This window comes from Arachis stenosperma, chromosome 9 (assembly GCF_014773155.1).
Source record: "Arachis stenosperma cultivar V10309 chromosome 9, arast.V10309.gnm1.PFL2, whole genome shotgun sequence".
In the NCBI taxonomy this organism is placed as follows: Eukaryota; Viridiplantae; Streptophyta; class Magnoliopsida; order Fabales; family Fabaceae; genus Arachis; species Arachis stenosperma.
In genome coordinates, this window is record NC_080385.1 from 142,278,751 (window position 1) to 142,305,700 (window position 26,950).

The window sequence follows — 26,950 nt, forward strand, 5'->3', positions numbered from 1 at the left end:
AACAGATCGGTTCGGTTGGTTTTTGATCCAAAACCGAATCAAACTGAATCGATAACACTCTTAGTCATGATATGAGACACGTCAACACACAAATTTTAAAATTTTATAAGATATAGGAACGTGCGCGCGCGCATACACGCACGCACACGCATGCACACGCACGTACACATATATCGTAATAATATTTTGATATTTTATTGATATTAAAATGCAAATTAATTTTTTAGATGTTTTTAATGTCTTATTTTAATTATATAAAAAATTTAAAATATTTTTTATTTTAATAAATAATAATATATAATATTTTAAAATTTATTTTAAAAATATATATTAAAAATAAAATTAAATACGTTGATGCGTAATAATATTTAAATGTGTTTAAATATATTTAAAAAATTTTTTATTTTTTATTTTTTATTAAATACTATTAAACCCAATAAATACGCGTATCGACACCAAAAAATCGGTGGTATAGAAGCGCGAGAAGAATATTGTGCAGAATGCAGAGGAGACGGCACCGTAAGCAATTAGATGTATCATGCTCCTAAACGGTGCATGCATGACACGTGCAATATTTGCTGGCTCTTGCTACTTTCTCCATGTATCAAACTTCAATTGCACTTGTTACTCCTCTTTAATTTCTCAAATAATATAAGTATGTGTAGTTGTAGAAGTTGGGTGGAGAAGAGAACTTGGAAGATTACTAGTCTTAGAAACGCAAATGGCTGCAGAGTTTGAGAAGGAGTCACTCGTAACTGAGGCGTATTATGCAGATGTTACTGTAGAAAGAAGGGTCAGAAATGACTTGGAGGACTCTCTTCCAAAGCCATGTAAGTCAATAATAGTAAGTTTTTAATTGATTTTTGAGTAAAGAATACGTCTTGTTTGTTGTTTTTTGAAAAACTTTAAAAATATTATTGATGTTTAATTTATTTTAATTTTATTTTTAATATTTTAAATATATTTTAATTATATTTTTGAGAATTAATATTGTTAATAGAGGCTAATGTATGTGATAATGGACTGACCTATTATTGATATGTGATAATCATAAATTAGTGATGAATCCATTTTAGTTATGAGTAAAAAATATATTAAAATAAATTTTACTAAATATTGATATATTTATATTTTAAAATTAAAATTATATACATAAATACTCAAAAAACTAAATCTATATATAAAAATTGAAAAATATATTAATTTAAAATAATAAAAAATCAATTGAAATAATTTTTTCTCTTTATTTTAAAATAATTAAATATTATATTTTATATACATTTTCAAATTTAATTTTGATATATTATTAATTTAAAAATATTAATTAATAAATAAATAACATTTTTTTAATTCTTATCTTAACTATTTTTTTAAAAAAATTAATAATTTTACTTATGCTTAGAAAATTAAGTTTTCGCTTAGTAATTAATTATTTGATTAATTTTAAAAATATATTATTAATATTAAATTTGTTTATTTATTTATTTATTTTTAATTTTGATATTTATAATAAAATAAATATTGAAATTTTAATATAAATTTTTATGAGGACAAAGATAATAGAATAATAGAATAAAATAAATTCGTCTATATGTAGTTATGTTCTTATAAATTTGTTTGGTAAACTTCTAGTGGGTAAGTGCTCTCCTCTTTTCACCTAGGTCCGTCCTCTTTCTTTACCTAGATCCGTCCCTGATTCATAGCTGAAGTGTTAATGGCAATTATATCTTGGATTGGATAATGAATGAAATACAATTGTTATGTTAGTATTTTCATTAACGATATTAATCTTTAAACGTATAATTAAAATATATTAAAATTTTTAAAAAGTTGAGAATAAAAAAATATTTTATTAATTTTGTGATGAGATGATAGATATGTTATGTGTGATGGTGGTGTGTGTGAGTTAGACATGGCTCGAGCACTGACAGCACCAGATACAAAGCACCCAGATGGAACAGTAGGGCACAGGCACAACAACATGAGTGTTCTACAGCAACATTGTGCTTTCTTTGACCAAGATGACAATGGAATTGTTTATCCTTGGGAAACATTCGTAGGCCTCCGTGCGATTGGCTTTAATTTCATTGCTTCTATTATCATGGCTGTTGGAATCAATCTCGCTATGAGTTATCCCACTCTCCCTGTAAGTCTCTCTTCTCTTCTCCACCTTGTTCATTAAAATCCAATATCCATCTACTTGAGTTATTTTTTGGTATTTTAAAGTTATTTTATTTTAACATTTTTGCTCCCTCTTTTGCGTTGTGAAAATTTAGTAGGTAAGACCACACCCCAAAGAGTGGGTGTAACCAAAGAATGGGTCTTAAATAAACGCATTACGGAGAGGTAGAAATATAGCAGGCTGGACCAAGAAATCCGAAAAATAAGCCCATCAAATCCACGGGTCCAAAAAACCAAAGCCGGACAGGCTAATAAGATCGTAGTATTTTTGTGTTGTTGAGTGCATAGTAGCTAGAATCTCGATTTAACTCTTAAAATCTTCCGATATTACGATTTTAAATGAGTCAATTGATTTTACGAAATTTATACTAGGTCTGACGATTTTACGATTTAAATCTTATTAAGATTTTACGTTTTACGTACTTAATTTACTTTTTCGATTTTACGTAAAATCTCGATTTTCTCTGTCTTGGTTGAGTGTTATATTTTTATTTTTATAATTTTTCTATATTTTTTATTTAAATAACAATCCAAAATAAATAAATATTTAAAAAAAAAGCACAATTTTTTTTTATAAGAAGCGGTTTTTTTATTTAAAAAAAAAATTTGAAAAATGAAAACGGACTAACTTGGTTACCTTCAAGTAGAAACAATGTCCATAGCTCGTTCTGATTTTGTTTTGACAGTCTGCCTCGAATTCTGACCTCTAGATTTCAACTAGAACTCGAAGAGGAAGCAATATTAAATTTGTAAATGTGTTGAGGAAGGAGAAATGGGGAAGAGAAATCATAGATAATAGAACACAGTAATAATGTTAGAGTTGACGTACCATAATAACCCCACATCGTGCAACAGATTAAGTGGAAACTATATTACATGCTATAAAATTAAGGACCAATAACTTTGCTAATTCACGGAGCCGTGTGTTGAGCACAGAGCGAACTATTCTTTCGCCTTTTACTAAAGAATACCGTGTGTTCTTCACATTTAGCGGCATACGCTAATTTTTGATAGAGTCTTTCCTTTGGAAGACTCTGCAATCATAGTTAAATAATTTTTTTTTTCTATTTACGTTTTATATATTTGTATCAAAATTTTGCAGCACTGGTATCCTTCTTTGCTGTTGCCAATCTACATACACAATATTCACAGAATAAAGCATGGGAGTGATAGTGGAACTTATGACACGGAAGGACGGTTAGCAACTAATTTATTTGATGTAATAACCAATAACCGATGTTTAATTATGTTTCACATTAACAGTCTTAACTAATTAAATGACAGTTATGTACCGGTAAATCTTGAGAACATTTTTAGCAAGTATGCTCGTACAGTACCTGATAAGCTCACACTTGGAGAGATTTGGGACATGACTGAGGGCAACCGAAATGCATTTGATCCATATGGCTGGTAAAATATAATAATATATTGAAAGCATAACAAATCAATACTATGTATTTGAAATTATTTTTAATGTAGTGTATATTAGTAATAAATAAATAACGTGTTTTATTTGTTTGCAGGGCTGCTGCTAAATTTGAATGGGGGGTTCTGTATGTTCTGGCAAGGGATGAGGATGGTTTCTTGTCTAAGGAGGCTGTGAGAAGATGCTTCGATGGCAGCTTATTTGAATACTGTGCTAAGATGAATTATGGATATTATGATGATGCTAAGACGAGTTGAAATATTTGTCTCTCTTGTATGGTATGAGAATAATCATTGCTAAGTGAAATTTCTTTGTTTGTTAATACTGTTAGAAAGATGTTTCAACAATAAAGAAGCAGCAGCATGTGACTATATTTGATGTAATTGAAGAATTTCAAATTTTAGTTGCATTAATTTGTATCACTCCTTATAATATATAATCTATATAGCGCATATATTATCTCCTTTTATTTGCAAGGAAAAACCTCTGGGGTAAATGGGGAATCTTTCTCCACGTAAAGAATGTGCGTGTCACTCAGGTGTATTGGGGGCGTGTCCAATTGCATGATTTTCCATTATGCTATGTGCGGAGAAAGCAGATGGTGGATCCAGTTCTCAAAGTTGGTGTTTGAACGTGAACACACTATCATTAAACACACTATCATTAAGGTAGTATTTGTTTTCGTGTACAGTTCTCAAAGTGGTGTTTGAACGTGAACACACTATCATTAAGGCAGCATTTGTTTTCGTGTACAGAATACACAAACGTGAACAGTAAATATCAAGGGATAGATTATTCTTATTGACATATTTGAACAGTTAAAAAAATACATATAATATTATCAAATTATTTTTTTATTTAGCACTGGTGGATTTTTTTTGGTCACAGTAGACCTGTAAAATATTTAGAAATTTCAAAAAAATCACATTTAGAAATTTCAAAAAAATCACAATTTTTTTTATTCATTTTCAATAAGAGAGATTATGTAAGGTAGTGTTTCTTATCGATTAGGGTTAGTGCAAATTCCTAAAATAAAAAGGGGAAGTGTAAAATATTTAGAAATTCCAAAAAAATCACATTTAATTTTTTTATTCATTTTCAATAAGAGAGATTATAAGGTAGTGTTCCTTATCGATTAAGGTTAGTGTAAATTCCTAAAACAAAAAGGGGAAGTGAGAATTTGGAGAAGGATATAATAGAGGGGCTTTTGGAAATTTTTTAGTAGTTTATTAAGGGGTAGCAGGCACTAAGCATTGTTGAGTCAGCGGTGGCATCGTTGTTGTTAAAGAAAGACATGGTGGTTGTTATTTAGATTATTGTTTTTATTATATTTTTTAGTGAGAGTACATAAAGAATATATGGTATATAAGGTGTAATAACTCAATAAATATTTTCTAAGGCAATTTTTTATTTTCTTTAACAAATGAGAAGAATTTATGTTTCTCTCTTAATCCCTTCTAAATCATCAAATTATCAACATCACATTTTGAATAGCTTAGGGCATGAGATTTCATTCAGTGTTACCTAAATTATTTCTTTATCAATAATAGACTTACCATTGTAATTATTTTTTTAGTGAGAGTACATAAAGAATACATAATATATAAGGTATAATAATTCAACAAATATTTTCTAAGAGGATTTTTTCATTCTCTTCTTTATCAAATAACTCAGAATATATGCCCTTTTCACTTTCATCTCTATTCCACATTCTAAAATACTGGGTAGTCAAGTGCCACTTTATATACAATACACGAGAATCCAGAAAAAAGTCCCTCGAGCACTCTCTATAGATGTTCACAATGGTCCACAACACTAATCTGACCGTCTTTTACTCCGTAGACCAAAACATTTCTAATAAACCCAGCTAAGTTCGTTTTGTCTCTTTGATATCTTTCAAACCGAAGAATATTAAGCAGAGTTTGGTCGTTCAAATTTATTACTCTAGGATGCCAGTCACTAAATTAATAAACAATTATTGATCCAATCCTTATGAATGCCTTATTCAATGCGGAATATCTCAGTTTTTTAAAATCTTCTTGAACCGTAACAAAAAAAATTAGAAACTTCCATTGAAATTAAAATATAGGGATGGAGTAATTGTCTTACTGTTGCTACTTGTGAAGTTAGTTGGTTGTCTTTTTTAATGGATTTTATTGGTTATCTAGATTATTTCTTTATCAATAATGGGCTTACCATTGTATTATTTTTACTGAGAGTACATAAAGAGTACATAGTATATAAGGTGTAATAACTCAACAAATATTTTTTAAGGAGATTTTTCATTCTCTTCTTTAGCAAATAACTTAGAATATATGCCCTTTTTTCACTTTCTTCTCTATTCCACATTCTAAAATATTTTTCTCCTGAGGTAGTCAAGTGACACCTCATATACAATACACGAGAATTCAGGAAAAAATGCCTCGAGCACCTATATTCACAATGGTCCACAGCACTAATGTTTACAATGGTCGACAGCACTAGTCTGACCGTCTTTTACTCCGTGGACCAAAACATTTCTAATAAACCTAGCTAAGTTAGCTTCATCTCTTTGAAATCTTCCAGTCGGAAGAATATTAAGCAGAGTTTGGTCGTTCAAGTTTATTACTTTACGACGCCGGTCACTACAATCATTGATCCAATCCATGTGAATGCCTTATTCAATGTGGAATATCTCAGTTTTTTAAAATCCTTTTGAACCGTAACAAAAAAACTACGAACTTCCATTGAAGTTAAAATATAGGAATGGAGTAATTGTCTTGCTCTTACCACTTGTGAATCTAGTTGGTTATCTTTCTTAATGGATTTCATTGGTTACCTAGATTATTTCTTTATCAATAATAGGCTTACCATTATAATTATTTTTTAGTGAGAGTACATAAAGAGTACATAGTATATAAGGTGTAATAACTCAACAAATATTTTCTAAAGAAATTTTTCATTCTCTTCAACAATGAGAAGAACTTATTTCTCTTCCTCTCTTAATATCTCCTGGTTCACCAAACTATCAACATCACAGCTTGAACAACTTAGGGCATGAGATTTTCTCCCGTAGTTGTCAAAGTCATCGTTAAAAGACATGTCATCGAATAAAGAATTGGATGGAGGGAGAGAGGCAGGGGATTTCCCGACCGAACCGCAAATCCATGGAAAGATAATATTTGTAACATTTTGTAGTTTCAGTTCAAAAGTTTGTTTTGGATGTGTTGATGAATTTAGTAAAAGACAGGGTCAATTTTTAATTCGACGGTAATAGTTAGAATGGTAAGCGTGGGTTGCGTTGTAGTGTCAAAGAATTAAGAGTCATAACCTTTTTATTAGTGTTGTTTACTTAAAAATGATTACATGAGATAAATATGATTATGTGTTTGGGAATATGCATTAGAAATATATATGCGTACGACATGTTTTTTCTTTTATGGAATTGCAATTTATAGTTAACTCTAGTGATGGATTTGGAAGGATTAAAGGTGATTGCAATAGCAATGAAGATATTGAATATGATTATGGAGCTATACCTCGAAGAATTGATGATGACGAAGAGGAAGGTTCAAGTGATGACGTGGAAGAGGAGGATTATACTAATGTCAATTTAGTTGGTAGGATGAGCGCAGAGGATATAATGAAGAAGGTTTGGGTAAGCCAGGAAGATGCATATGATTCTTATAGGGTATATACAAAGTGTAATGAATTTGGGATACGGAAAGGTGACTCTGGTGAGATATCGCTTTTTCTACAATAGGGAAGGTTTGAGATGTAACACTTTACCACACAGAGCTTTACGCTTAAGTCGCAAAGTAGATGTGGTGTAGTATTACGACCTCTAAAATTAAATATGCATACATAATATAGTTGAAAAAATATAATATTCGAGGAGCCTTGAAGGTTGGTTAAACAAAAATGTGAAAAATAAAAGCACAACGCTTAAAATAACATTTATTTGCATACGAAGAAAGTAGAGATACATACATATATAATAAGAGTCAAGAGTCAAGGATACAAAATATTTAAACCTCGGGCTCAACCTGCGAAACTAAGGTTGGCCGGAGAAATATCATATACATACATATACAATCCAAGTCCCAAAATACTCAAAAGGGAAATCTAGTTCTTCATAAAATCTCTATGAGGCACAAAAGATAAACAGAATAAGGGAGAAGTCTACACAATATATATATATATATATATATATATATATATATATATATATATATCAAAATAACCCAAAATACAAAGTCCTAACTCCGCTGTGACAAGAACTCTAGACGCCTAGCGAGGTGCCTCTCAACCTGCATCTGAAAACAATAACATTGTATGGGTGAGAATTGGGGATTCTCAGCATGGTAAAGGTGCCCACATATATAAGATATAAGGTCTCGAAAAAGCCAAAGGCGATCCTAGAACTTCGACACTCAGATTTAAAACTTAAAGATTAAAACCGGAAAACCATAAGCATGGTGATTATCTAAGGTTCTAAATCTTAACTAAACTCTAATAAAGTCCCTCAACATTTTTCGCCTTCCTCCAAAATCCTCCAAAACTCTAGTAGAACCACACAAACAAAAGCAAACACAAATAGAGTACAGCTATTGTAGGTAGCAAGTATGACAAATAGCATGTTGATTCACAAAGGCAATTCCAAATAATGCACAAGCAAACAAAACAAGTATATGCATATGATGCATGCCTGCCCTATGGCTAATGAGTCTTATTTGTCGGTTATAAAGCCAAACCCGACATGTCCGATAGCTAACCCTGACAGAACACCAAACACGGAGCAAGAGGGACAACGCCGCAACCCTTGCATCTTACCCGCGTACCCAAAGTAGGGAAAAACTTCACCCTGCCTATTACCTAGGTGGTATTACAATTCTCAACCTAGAGCAAGCGGTGTCAGAACTCAACCCTTCTATCTTACCTGGAGTCTCGAACTCTTATCTAGAGCAAGTGACATATCACAATCAAATTCAATCTCATTATCATTATAATTAATTCATAATCGTTTAACTTCACAATCAAACTCAATTTTCGTCATTCTTCTCCCTCAACTCTTTTCCGGATCAAGTGGACAACGTCACTGCCTCTTACCCGGGGTCACATATCTCATTCATTTACAAACCATCATTTTCGCACTTCTTCAATCACAATTCATTACTTCAAACCTTTCTTCTCTGCCAAGTTAACTCCTTCTCTAAACTTATCCCTATCCCTATTATTAGAACTAAGTTTCAGGGTCTTAGAGAGTAAAAATAGAAGTTTAGAGGTTCAAAATCATGTTTAAAATCACGAAACTCAGTTGCTCAAAAACAGGGCCCCACGTACGCGAACCATGTTTTGCGTACGCGAAAGTGTTATTTTTTTCCAACTTGTGTACGCGAGTCTCCTTGGCCGAATGGTTGGCTCGCATCGCATGCATGTGCCTGCGTACGCGGCACATAAATTTTCACCTTCTAGCGTACGCAATATACTCCAGCGTACGCGAGCTCGTCTGGCCGAACCAAACGGTTGCGTCGCGTGTGCACTCGCGTACGCGACTCTCTCCAAAATGCCAAAAAGCTGTTAAGTGTTGCATAATTGTCTTTCGCACACCAAACTTTCGACGTGCATAATTTTTTTGTTAAAAATCATTTTTTTCATCCATTCTTTAAAGAGTGTAAACTTCCCGGACCAAATTTTCATATTAAATAAGTTTGAAAAAGTTAGGGGGTCCGGAAAACGAGTTATGGCTCGCTGAAATTTGGTCAAAAAAATCAGATTTTTCATCAAAAACCTCAACCTCTATTTTTACCAAAATTTTCAACTCCAAACCAAATTCCAAGTTTTTAAACAACACCACAACAAACTAAACTCTATCTCAGCCCTTCTCATTCAATCCATAACCTATCAATACACATATTCATCAATTTCAATCCCAAGAATTCACAATCAACATAATCTCATACTTAATTATTAAAGTAGCATTATTATACATTCAATTCATCATCTCATCAACCATCAATCATAAGAATCAAACACCAATCCATTCTCAAACCCATTCAACATTTTTCACCAATTCTACTAAGCATTTAACATAATCATACATTCAAACATATCCTATGGTCATCTAGCCTAAATTTTCACAAAATATTATATATTACATACGAGAAACCAAAATCATACTTTGGTCAATTTCTTTCCAAGCCCAAAGACACCTCAATTTGACAACCTCAACCTCCACCACCAAGATCCCAGCAACCAAAGCACAACCCAAGCTTTCAATTTCCACAAATATGCTCCAATACACATATATACACTACCTACTTCACATCACCACATTCATATACACAAACTTAATGCTCAACCACAACTAATCAAGAAATTCTCTAGAGTTTCAAAATTCTCACCTTATACATGCCTTGATCGAACAAAAGTCTGCTAATTCCTCAAGCTAATTAGACCCTAGAATATCAAAGAATAAAAAATATCAACAACCATACATTGAATTTTCAAAGTTGGGAAAGAGAGAATTGAAACTGAAATTGTGACTTTCTTACCAAATTGATTACTGGGCTTTGTAAAGCTCGACGAGGTAGACGCATGGCCGCAAACGGTGCAGCAATCGGAGCTTGGAGTTGGAAGATATATGGGATTGAATCAAATTCAAGAGTTTGTGTTTTCCTTCATCTTCTTCCCCCTTTCCAACATGTTTCAATGTTTGTGAGGAAAAAATGAGCTTAAGCTCATGAGTATAAGTGGGTTGGGTTGGGCCCCTTGGGCCCGGTTTGCCCGATTCGAGTCGTTTGGGCCAAATTCTTTAAAATTATTATCAAAATTCATGTTTTAATTAATTCTACCTCATTAAAATATAAAATTTATATTTCTAATTTCTTTTATTAATAATTAATTTATTGACTAATTATTTATTAATTACGCGGAGTTTACATGAGAGATACCAAACATTACAACAGAGTTTATAGACGGAGGACTCACAAACTTGAGACACGGACCAATTGGGAAGTGAAGTTGTCAATATATCTTGAAAAAAGTGAACAAACTTAGAAGGTTAGGAAGATCATCTTGGAGCACAACCATGAGTTGACTCCCGTTGGCATGGTTCACATGATTGCAAATCACCGTGGCATGATGGACGTCGTGAAATCTTAGATAGATGGAATGAATACGCATGGGATCCCAACTTCGAAGATAGTTAGTTATATGGTAGGTACAAATGGTGGGTACTCTTTGGTTGGGTTTTTGAAAAAGGATGTGTATAACTATTCTGACAAAAGTCAACGTAAACAGATTGCTGACGGTGATGCAAACACTACTATAAGGTATCTGAAGGGCAAGGCTGTTGCAGATCCCATGTCAATTGTGAGATATAACTTAACTGACAACGGAAGACTAAGGAATATGATTTAGGTTGATGGAGGTGGTAGAGTTGATTACCAATACTTTGGCGACGTACATGCCTTTGACTCAACATACAAGAAGAGCAAGTATAGACGACCGGTTCTAATATTTTCTAGTTCAAATAACCACAAGCAAACACCTAACTTTAGATTTAGGATTGTCATGGATGAAAATATTATGTCATATTGTTGGATGTTAGAGAATTTGTTGGAAGCTAAGTCATGTGTCAAAAATAGCCTTTTGTGGTTATGACAGATGGGAAAAAACTATGATTAAGGCTGTGAAGTCTATTTTTCCTAATGCCACTCATCAGCTATGTGCTTGGCATGCGGAGAAGAATGTGACCTCAAATGTTAAGGATGAGGAATTGCATAAGATATTCTGCCGGTCGTTGTACGCTGACATGCAGATCCAAGATTTTGAAATGCAATGGACTCAGATTGTGGAGGAATATTGTTTGCATGATAAACCATGGGCTGTCCAAACGCATGAAAAGAGGCAGATATGGGCCAATGCGTATCTAGCTGACAAATTTTGTGCGGAGTTTCGTACTACATAGCGTTGTGAAGGGATAAATGCCTTTGTAAACAGGTTGTCAAGGTCAATGTATAGTCTTTTGGAGTTAGTTCAGAACCTAGAACTATTTGTGCAAGAATATAGGAATAGAAAGCTATTATTGCATTTTAGAACAATATATAACCTCCCAGTGATTACTACTTGTCTGAAGTCGATGGAAACCTATGCAGCAAGGGTATACACTAAAGAAATATTTTGTGATGTTAGGAAACAAATAGAGGGCATACGGACCATCAATTTTGTCATAAAAAGACGGTGCTTGAACACGATGGTATACACGTTTGAAGAATATGGAAATTTTGATGTTCATATAATGGCCTTATTTGATAGAAGTTATGGGAAAGTTGATTGCTAGTTCAAGTTGTGGAAGAGAAAGAGTTCCATGCAGCCATATGTTCTTTGTTACGAATGTTGAACATCTTACGGAGATTCTAGAAGGCTTGGTTTTAAAGGGATGGAGAATCGACGCAAAGTTCCTTCAAAGTATGTCGACAATAGAGAGGATGATAGTGAGCAGGGCTTTCTGCTTTGACATGGCGCGTTAAACATGTTTCGGAATGCTATGTCAGGTGTTCATTCCTTGTGTCAGACATTGGAAGAGGAATATCGTGTATTTAATGGTGCATCCACATCCGTTGCTAGCAATGATTCGATCCGGGATCCATTAGTGGTTAAAACTAAGGGTGCCACAAAGCTTCCAAAAAAGGGTTGTGGTGGAAGCGGAGGTGATGCAATTCATGCAAAAGGCTGGCCATATAAAGAGACACAGCCTTGAGGCCAGGGATCACAAACAAAACATGGCTAAATCAGCAGTGGATGAGTTCGATGGGGATGAGCGCCAGGCCAGTGGTGTATATTCACAAGCAGAGAAAAAGGATAGCGTGATTTTCTCGTCTTACCTTTTGTTAACAAAAAATTGTTAGTTTATGTTATTTATGGGTTGTAACGTCTCGAAAATTTTGTTTCTTATGTATTATTTTAGGGTCATACCGAGAAGGATGCACAGTAGGGCTTTGCTAGGACCAAGACCATGTTGTTATCACAAATAGCTGAATCAACTAATGGTGAAAATGTGATGTCTAAATGTCCAAGTACAAAGGGCAACCATTGGTCAACAGTGGTGAGTTAACAAATAATATTCTTGCATGCTTGACAGTGTCCTTAGTAGTTTAGTGTGAGGGAACTTACTGTGATTGCTCATTTCATATGTGCCTATTTGGCAGCTACTGGACCTACTTAGGGACATAGAGAGCAACATGTCTCGACCATGGATAAGTAAGGGCTAAGGGGAAGAAGAGTTCTTTTCAACCAAGGGCCTCCTTTAATGACTATGTTATATTGTTATGTCCATACCATGATGATAGTTAGGTGTGTATCTATCATATGATAAAAATTGTTGTCCCTAGAAGGTTGTTAGGAAGTCTTGTTTGTAATTTATAAGAATCGGCTTAACCGCTTTAATAAAATAATAATTTTTAACTGCCCAGAATAGATTTGAAAATATAGAAATAATATTTTGAAAATAAAAAGGTGAAATTTGAATTCAGTGAATTTTTTTGAGTGGAAAAATGTATCTTTTGTGAAAATTTTTCGTAAAAATACGTACCGGTGTTTAAGCCGGCAGTATCGGCTCTAGTCTGTCCAGTACTATGTATTGAGGAAAATAAGATTTTGAAAATTGAATTTATTGTTTTGAAAGGTCAAAAATAATTTAGAATTGAAAACCGAGAGTTAATCTTAAAGGTTTTGGCCCAAAGTGGGCTAAACGGGCTAAAAACACTAACGGGTTGGACCAGACCCAAGTTGGGCCCAGGCCCAACATATATAAACCTAATTAATAAGCATTTCAGCTCATTTTAACCTAAAGAAAGAGTGCGGGACGCAGCTTGAGAGAGAAGAGAGCAAAAGGGTTTGGTCACTATTCACATTCACCTTCCAGTGACCATAATTTGAGCTACGAAGCTCCGATTAACGAGCTGTTTGCGGCCACGCATCGCTCTCACCGAGCCCGTCATTTATAACTAAGCTTTGTTGGTAAAAAACTCTTTCTCTAGCTCCAAATTTCTATCCTAGTCTAAAACTCGAAAATAGCTTTGGATTTTTAAGTTTCTTTGTGTTTTGGTTGTTTAGGGGTGATCTAACATTAGAGTATTGTTGAATTTTGTCCCTAATCTTATTGGGTAAGATAAGATCTCAATAAACCTTTGTGTTTAGTTATTTTTGTGAACCCTAGGTTTTATGTTGCTATGTTGTATGATGTTAGCTTGAGTTTTGGTATTTGCTGGAGTTGGTTTGAAGCTTTGGATCGAGCTTGGTGGCGTTGTTTTGGTGTTTGGTGCATTTTACGAATCGGACAAGGTATGGTTTCGGTTTTCTTTATATAATATGTATTGTTTCTAGACACTTAGGCTAGTGGACCTTAGGATAGGATTGAATTGGTTGTTGAAATTTATTGAATTGATGATGTATGATGATTTTGATGAATTATGATGGGAATTATTGATGTTGGGTAATGAATGTGGATGATAAAATGAGTATTGATTGGGTGTATGATACTTGTGATATAATGATTATGACGTGATGATGTTGTAAATTGATGAAGGGTGTATATGAGGAATAAGATTGTGTGAATTATTGGTATGGAAGTATTAAATTAGAATTATAGATTTGTGTTGAACTATGGAGGAAGGGTTGAGTGAATTAAGTGTGGAAGTGATGAAAGTACAATGGAACAGTAAAGTGTAGTTTGTGGTAGTGTTTTTTTATGGATTGGGTATGTTTTGGTTTGGTTTTAATTGTGAATTTTAGAAGTTTGAGAACCTAGTTAATTTTTTGTAAAAACCAGTTTTTGGTGAACTTTGACGGATCATAACTTGAGCGTCAGTTTTTGAAATTGATTGAAATTTGTCTTAAATTAAAGTTCATCTAAAGATTTTTAAATTGATATAAAGTTTGATGAAAATGAATTTCTGTAGAGGAAGTTATGAACGTTTAAAGTTTGGTATTTAAAATTGATATCTGCAACTTTACAAAATTCTGCAAGTCTGGAGGGGTATGCGTACACAAACCTCCCTCCATATGCAAGCGTGCCATTCTGTTTGGCACCTATGCGTATGCAAACTCTTGTATGCGTACGCGAGATGGGCAAAAATTTTAAGTATGCGTACGCATACATGGGCATGCGTACGCATAGACCCTGTTTTGCTGAAATATGATTTTTCTTCATTTTTAAGGGTTCTCTAACTTTCCAAACTTCCTCCAAATGTTGTTTAAGAGTATTATCAAGTACTTAGGTTCTAGTATTACTAAAGATGATTTAGAGACTAAAATAGATGAATTTCTATGAGTTTAGAAGACAGAGACTTAGATTTCTGAAGTTGTGGGTGAGCGGGCGAAGTATTATATGGGTGATGAATCAGAGAACTTAAGAGGTGACGATAGTTGATAATAAACTTGAGATGTTGGTGATGAGCTTGAGATATTGATATTGGATGATGAGATTGGAACTTGAGAATGAGTTGAGTTTGATCTGAAATTGATGAACTTGAAGTATACTGATATTGGTTAATGAGCTGTTTTGTGCTACTGAATTGTTATGTTTGGTAAGTCGCTATGCGCCTCAGGCAAGGACTGTGGCAGTCTCCCGCTTGTCGAGGTAGCGGTACCGGTGTATGGGTCGAGACAGTCTCCCGCCTACGTTGAGATGTGAGGGTTGTGGCAGTCTCCCGCTCACATAACCTTCCTTGTTACATGAGTGTGCAGAGCCTATATCTCTGGAGTAACAGACTTCCTGCTGCATGAGTGTGCGGGGCCTATATCCTCTGCGTGGCAGACTTCTCTGCTATATGAGTGTGCAGAGCCTATATCTCTGGCGTGACAGAAAGGCTACATCCGGAAGGATGTGTCGGGTTGGCATTTATAGACCGACAAGTGATATCACGAGCCAATAAGACAGGCATTCATCATATGCATCTTCTATATACTTGTTTGCTTTGCTTAACTTTAGTTATTCCTAAATGAATCACATGTCTATTTACTATTTGTTTACTTGTTGTATATGTATATTACTTGTGCTTTACTTGTCTGCATTACCTGTGTTTTCTGCTGGGATTGAGGAGGCTCGGGAGGCGGTGGCGATGGGATCACACGGAGGTTAGGTTGGCAAAAGTTGTGGGATACAGTGGTGTGATTAGTATTAGTTAGAAATCTGCTAAGTTTAGATAACCCTGTTTATGGCTTATGGTTTCGGTTATCTATTTTTGTTAAGCTTGAATATTTGTTCTCGATGTGAAGTTCTAGGATTGCCTTTGGCATCCCGGAACCTTACATCTTACATACTGGACACTGTTACCATACTGAGAACCTCCGGTTCTCATACCATATGTTATTGTTGTTTTTCAGATGCAAGTCGAAATCCACCACAGTGAGTTTGCGGATGTGGTGATAGAGCAGAGTATGATCTTCCTTATGTTTTATTTCACTTTACTTTTGTTGTAGTATTCTCTCACCTTTTGTAAATTTAACGTTGTTGTCGTAGAAGCTTTATTTCTGAAAACTTTGAGAAATAGGTTGTTGCTGTTTTAAACTTCAAAACTTTGGTGTATTCAGTTTGACTAGCCGACCTAAACTCCGCAGGCTGTGACTAGTCCTCTTTTTGTATATCATACTATATATATATATATATATATATATATATATATATATATATTGTTTTTTTAATTATTACCTTGTGTATCCTTGAGCTATCTACAAGGTTTTACATATATTATGTCTCGTTCTGTTCGTACTTATGCGTTTAGTTATCGTATGTGAACGCTTTGCGTTTTATAATTTTGCTTTATGCAATTTGAACTTTTATTCCTTCATCAGGCTTCTAGTATTATTATTTCTTTCTTTATCTCTCTCTCTCTCTCTATATATATATATATAATATTATATGGGCTTTAGAATTGTCGTGACACATTGTTATCCTTTGCTTTAAGGTGCAAGATAAGACTTAAGGTTGGGGTGTTACATAATTGGTGTAATTAAAAATTACTTTTGTCACTATCCCACTCTACATGCATAATGTGAAGCTTAAACCAAAGTGAATAGTAACACATATATAATCATTACTTAATACTTTTCTTATCACCAATCCGTTAGTACTCTAATGGAAAGCTAGATTCGTCATAAAAAGAATAACATTTATCTACTAATCCAAAAGAACGGTAACATGAGTAACACTACATTTTCACTTAGACACGTCTTTCCATCCATGCAGATCCATTAACCCGATATTACTACAACTCTAACGTAGCACATGAGTAATCAATTACCCTAAGGGTGTGTGTGGTTGGAGGGAATACAAGTGTATTCCCAGGAATTTTGAGATGGGAATATCTTATTCCCATGTTTGGTTCAAGATCTAAAAAATTATTCCTGGGTATGTTTTATTCTCCGGAATCAAAATCCCACCCATTTCATTCCCATCTCTCCCCTGGTTATCTTTAATTCCAATGGGAATGGAATGTGTATAATAAAGTGAAAAGACTAAAACACCCTTGTTAATTTCACTCCAATCTTTCTTTTCAAATTTTTTCCAATTCATTTCAAACAAAACGTAACCCTAGCAGAAACCCTCCTCCATGAAAACCACTCCCTGGCGAGTCTTTTCTTCAAATTCACGGAGGCTCCACTGGCGTCGGTGCCGCCTCGCCGCCGATTTTGATTTGCACAACCACCGCACTCCTTATTCTAGAAGGAAATCGTTCGCGTTCGTGTCATCATCACAACTCACCTCGGTTCACAACTACTGCATTTTCGCCGCCATCGTCGCGACTCTGTTTGGATCCTTCGCGTTGTGTGGTCGCGGTTGGCCTCTCTTCTCCGTCTGAGATCCGTTGCTCGCGCGTCTCTGCCTCCGCGTCTGTTCGAGTTGTGCTTACTGTTCGTGTCATCTCCCTCCTCGCGTCTGTTCGAGTTGTGCAACCTTGTTCATCTTTTTGAAGCACAGAATCTTCTTCTTCAGGTAAGGATTTTAAACTGTTAGCATTGTATGGCTTTCTAGTTGTCCTATGATTAGTTACTGATAAGTAGAAATCGGACTGATTTGCATTAGAGAGTAACTAAATCAGAAATTGATATCATGCAATAATAGTCTTTGAGATGAAATGGTGATCATTGATTTTTTTTTTCCTGAGTTTGTATGAACTTAACTGAATTGCCAATCATATAGTTGAAGTGAAGTCCCCTGAATAATAAACACAGAACAAGAGCTCTGACCTCATTGATTATATTCTTTCTTCTTTTGTGATTGACTAGTGCAAAAGACATGTTGATTAGGGCTAATACTTCTTTTGGTTTTTTATGCTTTCTACATTATATTACACTATTTTTTTAAAAAGACTGCTAATTTGATTAGTTATTTTTTATTTTGACTATGTTGCATGCAAACAACGTGTTTGATGATTTGCCTTAATAAAGAGTTTAGCTTGTGACATATTTTTACATGCTTAATTTGGTTTAAATCTGACAAAAACATATTTTTACATGATTAATTTGGCTTGAAAAGACTGCTTAATCTTCCTCATATCCACTGGATTTGCTGCTCTGCTGCCTCCTCTGTTTAAGGCTTCATCTTTCCTGGTTCGTTTTTCTTTATAACTATTACAAATATTAATCTGTTTTCTTGTGTATAATATAACTTGATCTGTTACGTTTTATGTTATATAAGTATTGAAGTTTTGAATTTTGCATTTATTACTTTTGATGTCAATGGAGGATTGAGTTCACCTCTTTTCTCATTTAGAAGCTTCTTATATAACTTGCAAAGCATTTAATTTCATTTCTTGTCTTGTTGCATATTAAGGATCTTGTTCGATTCTATGTTGGTTGAAATGAAGTAGTTGTAGCTTAGGAACTTATGATATTAGCACTGGCATAATGTTCTTGTTGCACTGCACTGCTATTTTTATGGCCAAGGCCAAATAACTTGGAATTTAATTTATAGGGCACCTAAATTAGTATAATTTTAATTAATTTTTAATTGGATTGAATTAGATGAGAGCCAATTTGAATTTGAAGGGAAGGATTGAGTAGGAAAAACAAAGTTTTGTTGTGATTTTAGGTTTCATTAGGGTATCTAGTTATATTGTTAAGCAATTTTGATACACTTCAGTACTTCACAATGCCAAAATTGATGCCCTCTTATAGTCATACACCAACAATGAAAGAACACCCTATAAACAAATTGGAATCAAAATTTGAGACTGGATGCCTCTCTTTCAACTGCGTATGTTATGTCACATATATTACTATCTGCAACAAGCATCACTGATCAATGCACCTGCAATTATTGGCAACCCCACTCTTTTCACTCTAGCCCCCAAATGAACAAAAGTAAAAGCACTTTTACAGAACCAAATTGATTTGATCCATGGCGCAGCTAGGACATCATGTGGGATACATATATACTCTGTCTAAGGTCCAAACTCTTCGAACTAAAATGCCTTCGGCCTAAGTTTGTGCGTGCCAAAAGCCTAAAACCTTATGCTGGATTGCTGGATGGGTAATGTGGGCTAAGGGCAATAGGTTCAATCATTCTATGGAGCAAGTGAGAAAGAGCCAAATACAAATGCTATGTGGCTCTGGCATATTATCTATCTGTCCACTACTTCAGGAATGACGGCTTTGCCCAGATAAACCTGTTGCATCTCATCTCTCCAAATCTGCAAGGACTGCAATTATACACATAGCTTCAACGTAATTTTCTATCCTAATTTGTTTATATAGCACAAAAAGAATCTACTTTAAAATGTTGAATTCACCCATTCATTGAAATCATACCATGTTATTATTAAGGTGAATCTCAAGTTTTAGGTGTGTTAGATACTATGTTTCTTTTGATAATTATCGTTAAATACTATGTTATTTTATATGGTTGATTGTTTATATCTACTAGCTTGGTTTTGATTAATAATATGTATTGCATACTTGAATTGATTTACAAAATTTGAATGTCTTCTAGCTAAATATTTTAATGTTTTATTCTTTTTTTGACAGAATAGATCCCAAACAGAAGATGAGAGTTATTGTCTACTTGATTTTTCTATGTATGATGTTGTCTATTGTAACATTGATTTCATTTTATTGATGTGGTTGTGTTCTTGTACAAGAGTTGTGCATGTAAATTTTAACTTTTGAGGCTTCTTTGTAACTTTAATTTGGATAAGAGTAAAGCTTTTTAATGCATATGTGGTTAGAACCGTTGAGATTTGTTTTATATAAGTTCAATTATTGATTATGAGATGAATTATGAATTATGGAATTTTTGAAAATTTAAATACGTATTTTGTGTCAATTTTAATTAAACATATTTAATACTAGGGTTATTTTAATAAATTTAAAAAATTTAGAGTCAATAATAATTTTAATTAAAAATTTTGTTATTAGGGATATTTTAGTAAATTTAAATAATTTAGAGTCAATAATAATTTAACTAAAGATATTTGTTATTAAGAATATTTTTGTAGACTTAAAAAAATTTAGAGTCAATAATAATTTAACTAAAGATATTTGTTATTAGGGATATCTTAGTAAATTTAAAAAAATTAGAGTCAATAATAATTTTAACTAAAGATATTTGTTATTAGGGGTATTTTAGTAAATTTAAAAAAATTTAGAGTCAATAATAATTTAACTTGACATATTTGTTATTAGGGGTATTTTAGTAAAAAATTTAGAGTCAATAATAATTTAACTAAAATATTTGCTATTAGGGGTATTTTAGTAAATTTAAAAAAATTAGAATCAATAATAATTTTAACTAAAAATATTTATTATTAGAGGTATTTTCGTAAATTTAAAAAATATTTAACTTTTAGTTATTAATATTTTAATTTGAATGATTAAGGGTAATTTTGACATATTACATAATATGACCAAGATATTTAAACTCAACCAAACAAAAATTTAGTCATTCCTAGGATTATTACATAATATTCCAATATATTAAATTTTACAACCAAATATGAGAATCATATATTCCAAGTAATCTCATTTCTAGGAATATAATGCCTAGGAATGAGATTACTTGGTAATAAAGTTTAATCTTTGAACCACACACCCCGTAAGTGTTAGAAACCTAACATACATCACCATCTGACTCACAAAGAAAGAACCGCACACAAAACATAAACCCAAGCACCCACGAAGCAACTAAACTGTAAGAATGTTCTTGTACATGGTACCAATTTCTTCAGCTAAGCATTCTCCTTTCTGATGGCGGTCAACTGTTCCATCAATGACATGACAGCTAGCCACTTTAACTCCTCAACCTCACGTCTGTACTGAAAGACCACCGATAGTTGGAAGTCCAAATTACCAAGACCCGTCTTGAACAACAATCGCTCAAGCATCACAAACGCTGTATCTCACTTAGCACAGAACTTATCCATGGAGAGGTGCTCATTTGCACAGAGATTTACTCCATTGTTTGAGCCTTGCAGCACCACGCTAAAGGAGATGTACCTTCTTTCGTCCCTGTATATGTCGTCTCGTCTAAGGAGTATGGGAGCACGTGCTAATGAGAAGCTACTCCATGTCCTCCGTCAAAACGAATTGGGAAGGCTCTAGGTCTGGGATGAAATCCAAATCTAAATACCACATAACAATACTAAAACTTTCCATTAACAAATTCAATCTAACGTAAACAAAGATTGGAGGAAGAATGGTTTAGTACCCCAACTACTAGCAACCATCTAGTTCATATAATAAATATTGAATGGTAAAGATTGTAAAAGCACTTCAATTGCTACTGTTGGAAAAGGGTATTAGAGGGTTAGAAATTTTGAGAACCGATGTGACCACACATGATATCTTTCACAATTCTAAACCCTGGCACCAATCTCTACGCTATGGATCACATGTCCCTATTAACAAAGATATACATTCTATCATTTAATATATTTTAAAATAAATCAAATTTTCATAGAAATTTCATGCAACATGATCTCACCAAATTCAAAAAACTTCTCATGCGCCGAAACTAAAAATGTAAAAGCTCCATGTGTGAAAGGGTTAGGGTTTAGGGTTATAAATCAAGAGATTCTACTCAGTCACGGATCCAAAAATATTAAATTGTGGGAGCAAATATATAACACATTTTAATAAACACTTCAGAATTTGTTTAATTAAAATACATAAAAATAATAAATATTAAATATTTTTATTTATTTATCGTGTATATATATATATATATATATATATATATATATATATTATAACATGTATACTTTCTAACACTTTTTAATAATTTTTTTAGATTTATTATTTAGGGTTATAGTTCAATGGATTTTAGTTTTCATCGATTTAGTGAAATATTAGGGTTAGATAGTGTTTCAGATATCTAACTTTTTATTTAGTTTGTTTGAGATCTTCTTAAAGATTTAAGGTCTTACTTGTTTTAGGGTTTCAATTATCTTATATTTAATTACTTATACGGTCTCACAAGAGTAATGTGTAGGGGTTACATACTCAGAACAATTTTTTCCTTCAAAGATTAGGATTTAGAGTTAAACGATTGCGGATTGATAATTATCCTATACGAAAATTTTTTTTAATAGTTTATTTTTACAATTAAAAATTATTGAAGATGTAAACACTAAACCTTTTATAATTTTTGACACAACACTGTACATATCATGACATAACATTATCACTAAGTGTTTATACTACTTTCTCTGATAAAATTACAACACTTAGTTATTCTAGTTTCACTATATTATTAACATTAATTATTCAAACTCTTGTATCGTGCCCAAAAGATAATTATACCGTATCCTACAGTTATTGTGGACATTTACATCTTAATTGAAAACGCTCTCGCAAAATGAATGATCGTGTCTTTAGTCTTATTGACCACTACTATTAATCCTAACCCTAACCCTAAATTACCCTAAACCATTTACCACTATGTCTCAATTCATCGTAATTCCATATACAAACATCATTCTCACTTAACAACACTAGACACAAGTGTCAACTGTAACATGGATTTTAATTCTTCTCTCTTCCTATAACATGACAATATTCACTCAATTTTATTTTCGAAAATTTTTTCAAATGATTTATTTAATGCCAATCACTTAAAATAAACACAAAACTATATTACTTTTTTTATCTTTTTTTTTCCCAGCCCCAAAACAGTAACGATGTTAAAATATAAATTTTCACCCAAATATTCAATTAACCCAACTCATATCAACTTAAATTGAAACATTTTGGGAGAGAAATGTCCAATACTTCTCTCTGCTAAAAAGCCCCACTCCACCAAAAAAGAAGAAACAAACATGTCTAACCCCTATGAGTTTAAAAAAAAATGCATTATTAAATTCATTTTTCAAATTTATCACTAGACTCTTAGACTAATCAAATTATTACACTTTATTAAGTTCATCACATTCAAACATCATCCCACATTTCCTGGTCCCCTTTCGGCTGCCATTGAATAAAAAAGACAATTTACCAAAATAAATAATTTGACTTTTAATTTTATCAGAATACACATTTTGTAAAACGGATACCAAAATGTATTTTTTTATAAATTATGTAAATTGCGACAGGAGACTCACGGTTTATAAATAAACGTAAATCGCTATAAGGGTCTTGCAAATTACGTTCGAAGCCAAGCTGCACATAATCCGTGCATAAACCGCTATACCCCTACAGCGGTTTATATTGATATGCAAAATGGCTGGAAATTGTCATAGGGTCTCGCGATTTCTGTGTATATGTATTTTTTCTCCCAGTTGAACATCTCATCGTGGAAAGAGATAAAGGAATTGTTAAAAATAATTTTAATTTTTAATTTTTTACATTTAATTTTTTTAAAGACACTGTATTTTTAAATATTAAAAATAATAAAAATATATTTAGTTGGTCTATAATAAAAATATTTTTAATTTGTTAAATTTTTTTATTTAATACTGAGTACGTATTAAAAGAGTTATGGTGAATAATAAATTAACTTACTAGTCTTATTTTTGAATAGTTGATCTATATAAATGCAATTAATTATTTTAAGATTGTAATTTATTTTATATTTGATATTATATAAAAATAAATTGTTCTTAAACTTGAAGGAAGAACCAGGAACATCATTGAGATTTCCTTGATCAAATGGCAGAAAACTTAGACAATAAAATAAGCCAATAGTTAAAAAAGGCATAGACTAAAAAATAGAAACAAAAATAAATAAATAATCAGGGCAAAAAAATTGATCTTTTGATAAAATTAAAACAAAATAATCAAAAGAATGACTGAAAAAATCAACAAAAAAAATATATAAAAAAAGAGAAAGCGGAATAATTTGAGAATTGGAGAACATGATGGGAGAATAAGCAATGCAGTGGGACTAATGCCAGGAACATAGTGATGCATGGTGATGGAGAGCAAGAAGATGGAGAGATTTAGATTCGAAAAGGGTAGCGGTTCATGCACGTTTGTAAATCACACATAAACAACGACACCCCTATCACGAATTATGTGATGTTTTGCTTCGAACTTAAACCGCTACACTAATAAATCTCTAAATTTAATCAAAAATCTTATTATATTAATATTTTAATATAATAACATAATAAATTATTTAACACATAATTAATTAAATTGTAGTCATACTATTTATTCTCAACAAAATAATATTAAAATATATTTACAAATAGAAAAATTATGTGGTGCTGCACAAAGAATCTGTCCGAAGTAATGAAGTTGGTCTATGATGAGGCTAGGCTGGGCTAGATGCGTGTCGATGTGCATAGATTTTGTAATTTTTTATTTGGACAATTTATATAAATAAGCTGAACTTCCAAATTTATTAGAATACATATTTTATAAAATTGATACTAAAATGCATTTTTTTATAAATTATGTAAACTGTGATAGAGTTTCGCAGTTTACTAGTGATCATAATATTGAGAGATAAATTTTTTATAATTTAATCTAAATTGTTCTTGGTCATAGAATTATTAAAAAGGACATTAATAATTCAAAAAGATCAATATATATATAATGGTCTTCATTGGATGAAGATTAATAGATCTCATTTATTAAATTATATATATAGATGGTGCATATAGAGATATGACCATTGAACTGACTCACTTTGAGAATTCTTAATGGTTATAATTACCGTATATTTGTCAATAGGATATTCTCAAGTTGAACATAGTAACAAAGTTTCCTTTGACCTGCGATTGTCATAGTAATTAACAATGTATTTATTATACTTTGATTTCGGACACCTAATACTCTAGGGTGCTAGTTGAATGGATATTTGGTATAATTTAAATACTTGTAAAATTAATAATTAGTCAATAATGAATCCGTCAACTTTCAGTAAAGAGTTTGAGCTCTATGATTATAATGACTGAGATGAATAAAATCTTGGCTAAGGGGATTGAATGAATGAAGAAATGAGTTTTTTAGGTCATTCACAGTTCATTATAATAATGGTAACAAGTTAGAATTTGACAATTAAACTATACTCTAAGGGTTAACCAAGAGTTGAAAAGATGAAAGGAATTATACTTTGTTCTTCTAAGGTTCTTAGTAAAAATATATTACTTCATACTATAGGGTTGTTGAGGAATGTTGCTAGACGCCAATCTTGATTAGTAAATTTAGTATCACTAATTACTACCTGCTTAGTATTGAACCTATGGGGTCACACACTAACGAATGTTCTAATTTTTGCTGTAGAATTATTTAATTACTGTTTTGATTTAATCAAACAAATAATTATATTAATTCAAATGGAATATTATTATATTCTTTGCTAACACAAAGAATGTAATAATATGATAATTGAGAATATTAAATGAGATTTGAGAATAATTAGTTATTTTATTTCTAAATTTGGATGAGATCCCAACTGATTCTGTTTCAAATTGAGTTATGATATGATTCATAAATTTGAAGGATTTAGATTTGGAATTTCAACATATGATTTAAATTTGAATTGAGATTCAAATTTAAAATCAGTAATAAATTTCATACTATATATATGTATGCTAAGAGTAGAGAAAAAGACGAGAAAGAGAAAAAAATTACAAGAGGTTTTATTCTTTCACCTCTACACATGTAAATGTATGTGAGCCTGATTCTCAGAAAAAAATTTTATGGCGTGCAAAAAGTTGCAAGAGGTTTTTCAGTTTAGATCAGATGTCCATTGGTCAAGGAATTGATAGCAAATGTTGGTCTCGATGTGAATATGCATAGCACTTTCGTATCATCGAAGGAGAAAAATTTTTTATTAACGTAGTATTTAGATCTAATCTACTGTATATTATTTATTTTTAGAATAAAATTTAAGTACAAAATAAATTTTTAGGATTATTTTTTTTTTTCTCCCGCATGTTAATAACACTTGTAATCCTTCATATTTATGGGACATGATGCTCTCAGCTAGAAGCAGAGTGTATCCGTGTTCCTCACCTGCAATAAACCTCCATTTCTTTAACCGCTAAGTTCATACTTAGAGAGTTTACGATTTAGAAGGTTATTGCATTAAAGTACTATTTATGTGACTTTACTTTATGGTTATATGAATTCACCATTAAAGTAGTGAATCACATACCAATTTATATACGTATCGGAAGGTCATATATATATTTCATATGAGAAAAGTTTAAGGGTAAGCAAAATTTATTGTTTTTAGTTAGTATTTTTAATCATTAATTTAATTTAATAATTTTTAGTCTAATAATCTAATAAAATATTTTTAATTTATATTTTTAAACATTATTAATTAATTACTGATCAAAAAAATAATAAATTCTACTAATTTTATAATATTTTTCGTTGTAATATATGAGTATAAATAACTATCATCCTCAATTTTGGGACATTTTTCTAAGTTCAGTTGACAATACCGAAAAAATATTATTAAGAGTTGTCAGAGTTATGTAAAGATTAATTAATGTTTCACCAACAAACTTTAATATTTTGGAATTATGTAGAAATTAAGGTTTATTTAAATTATTGTTGTTTACATTTTTTTAATGTCTTTGGAATTAAAATTCATAAAAAAAATAATTTTAACTAATTTGAATTAGTAGAATAGTTAGTTTAATCTTCTATCTAAAAAAATGTTAAGAAAAGTTCGAATATAATAACTCTTGGCTAGTAAATTTTTAAATAAAACTCTGATTTATATCAGAATAGTTTTTAATCTACCTGATTGAAAATGCTGTTGGATAAAAAAATGAAATAATTCTATTTTCAAATAGTAGATTTTTGAAAAAAAAATATTTAGAACTAACAAAAAGAACTGGTAAAAGACAGAGTAATTTGGATTTTTTTGCTTGATCAAAATTGTTGGTTGTTATTTGAATT

General features: G+C 32.0%; 1 protein-coding gene and 1 non-coding gene across 2 annotated transcripts; both read left to right on the top strand.

Moving 5' to 3' along the window:
• Positions 1 to 489: 489 nt before the first annotated feature.
• Positions 490 to 4,412, top strand: LOC130951391 (peroxygenase-like). The gene is made up of 6 exons (XM_057880040.1): positions 490 to 519; positions 666 to 830; positions 1,911 to 2,146; positions 3,284 to 3,378; positions 3,466 to 3,591; positions 3,705 to 4,412. The coding sequence occupies exons 1-6, from the start codon at positions 501 to 503 to the stop codon at positions 3,862 to 3,864; spliced, it is 801 nt and encodes a 266-aa protein (XP_057736023.1). The 5' UTR covers positions 490 to 500; the 3' UTR covers positions 3,865 to 4,412.
• Positions 3,099 to 3,215, top strand: LOC130952671 (U5 spliceosomal RNA). Its single transcript, XR_009074849.1, has one exon. It is a non-coding gene; the product is annotated as a U5 spliceosomal RNA (small nuclear RNA).
• Positions 4,413 to 26,950: the final 22,538 nt, after the last annotated feature.